Source organism: Pygoscelis adeliae, unplaced genomic scaffold, assembly GCF_000699105.1.
Source record: "Pygoscelis adeliae isolate BGI_AS28 unplaced genomic scaffold, ASM69910v1 Scaffold682, whole genome shotgun sequence".
In the NCBI taxonomy this organism is placed as follows: Eukaryota; Metazoa; Chordata; class Aves; order Sphenisciformes; family Spheniscidae; genus Pygoscelis; species Pygoscelis adeliae.
Genome location: NW_008824298.1, coordinates 17,225 through 19,395, shown reverse-complemented (window position 1 = coordinate 19,395; position 2,171 = coordinate 17,225). Strand labels below are relative to the sequence as shown.

The following is a 2,171-nucleotide window of genomic DNA, read 5'->3' as shown; positions in this document are numbered from 1 at the left end:
GTAGGATACTGCGCTGGACTTTAAAGTCAGCATATACGAGTTCTGGAGTCGGGGAAGAGGTGGGAGGCTGTAGGAATTTTAACTCTGTTGAGTCTGTTGTAATACCGCCGAGCAAAGAGGAGGTGAGACTTCTTAGTGACTAGTGAAGCCCTCAAAGGGCAGAACGGGCTGCTAAAGAAAAGCTTTAATTATCCTGTTGTCTGTTGAAAAAGTGTTGTGGCAAGAAACACAGTCCATAGAATTATTAGTAAACTTGGAGGTTGCTTTTTTTTTATCTCAAAAGGTAGAGGAAGTTGCGTGGGGAGTGGTTGCTTCAGTCGTGTGACTAATGGGGTGGTACTGGCTGAACCCAACGATGGAAGGTGCCTTTCCTCCCCCAAATTCTCAGAGCGAGAGGGTTCATTATTTTGCGAAAAGGAATAAACACATCATTGTACTGGTAATTTGATGAGCGCAACAGACTTTGTAAACCTTTAAGCAAGCACAAACTTTGCCTAAAACTCGAGGGAGAAGGTTATGAGCAGGTAATTGAACAGTCGTGGGCAGGTCAGAGTAAGGGTGAGGAAAAATCACAAGTTAAATCACCCGTAGATAAGAGAGGTAATAAAGTCTAGGCCTGAAGAAACTCAACCTGGAGTAGTTAAGGAACTGTCCGATGCGGATGCTGAAAAGTTAGCCCTGAATTATTTTCGGAGGGTTGTGGAGGAGAAGGGGAAGCTCGGAGAACCAAAGAAAAAAGGGAAACGCAACTAGAGCCCTTAAAAGGGAAGGGAGGAGATGAAGGTATCTAGCCTGACTCGTCACGTCCGCATGGTTATCAACAGCAGGAGAGCACATATTCGACAGTGTTTATAAGCACCTAGAGAATAATACGGTGATAAAACAGCCGTTATGAACTGCTTTATGCTCAGCTGATGAGGTAACCGTCCCCTTTGTAAGGGTAAAAACAGATCAATGTGTCTTGGCTGTGGTAAGGCTTGTGACACAGTCCCACGTGATGTTCTGATAAGGGAACTCTAGGAGAGTAATTCAGGCTGAATCTCTCCTCTTAGTGCCTGCTGGTTGTTTCCAGCAGTTTGCTGTATCAAGACGGCGTTTCAGATGCACGCTCAAAGTCTGTCCTTAGTCTAGCTCTGTTCAGTATTTTAATCGCGCTGGGGGCTGCCTACCAGGTTTGGGTTGCTCCAGCTCTAGCTACGTGGCATAGGCGTGGGAAGAACCAGGTTTCCCATTCCCTTCCCTCTTACATGTGCTTGTGTCTGGTCCTTGGAGGCCAAAAGCCAAAGCTGAAATCAGCTGGTCGATCGCTGCTTGGTCGGTGCGACAAAGTAGTTCACAGAACTTGCAGGTAGTGCTGTTTTGATGGGCTTGCAGTCACTGATTTACAAAATGATAGCTGTTCTAACACTTCGTCACCCCAAAATGATGCTGAATATCCTGCAGTGGAGGTTAAGAGCTAGGACTGGTATGAAGGATGAATTTCTGAGATCTTTTCCTGGCCCTGTGCTGCTATTAGCCTTACTACATAAAAAGTCCCAGCAACTTAACCCCTCTTGTTTTCCAGCCGTCAGCCTGAGCCACCAAAGAAGGAGAAGGAGGCAACCACAATTACCACCACTCAGTCGAAGAGAGCAGATGAATGGAAGGACCCCTGGCGCCGATCCAAGTCCCCCAAAAAGAAACTCGGTGTCTCTGTCTCTCCCAGCCGTGCACGTAGGCGCCGAAAAACCTCTGCTTCTTCAGCATCTGCTTCTGCCTCTTCAAGGTGAGTGAAGGCGAAGAGCGTGTCACATCCGAGCCTTGTTAGTGTGTCAGGGAATGCGGCATGACTCTTTCTTGTCAGTGGAAGATGTTGAGATGTCGGGGAAAGCGGTTCAAGGCTTGCTGCTCGGTAACAGCTGTGGACACTGGCATGTAGGTAGCGAGATGGAAGCTAAAAGGGGGCACATAACTGTGGGTGCTGTGATGTGATCTGTTGAAGACTAAGAAAAGACAGGTCCTTGGAAAAGTCACTCTTCAGGGAAATTAGACTTGGAAGCAGTCCAGATGATTAGTAGCTCGCCTAGATGAAAACTGACCTTAATGGGAGCAGAAGGAGCTGGGAGCTGTAAGAATTGGAGCCTCTTTACCCCGGGAGTGCTGGAGGAATGAGGTGAGCCCACTCCAGGAAG

The 2,171-nt window shown here is 47.6% G+C and overlaps 1 protein-coding gene across 1 annotated transcript in view; it reads left to right on the top strand.

The window, feature by feature from the left end:
• Positions 1 to 2,171, top strand: part of ZC3H18 (zinc finger CCCH-type containing 18) — a gene marked incomplete at its 5' end in the record, with an annotated part of 41,681 nt that overhangs the window by 23,877 nt on the left and 15,633 nt on the right. Inside the window, 1 exon segment of the mRNA XM_009318872.1 lies at positions 1,565 to 1,765. Within this exon segment, the coding sequence (XP_009317147.1) occupies positions 1,565 to 1,765 (201 nt within the window).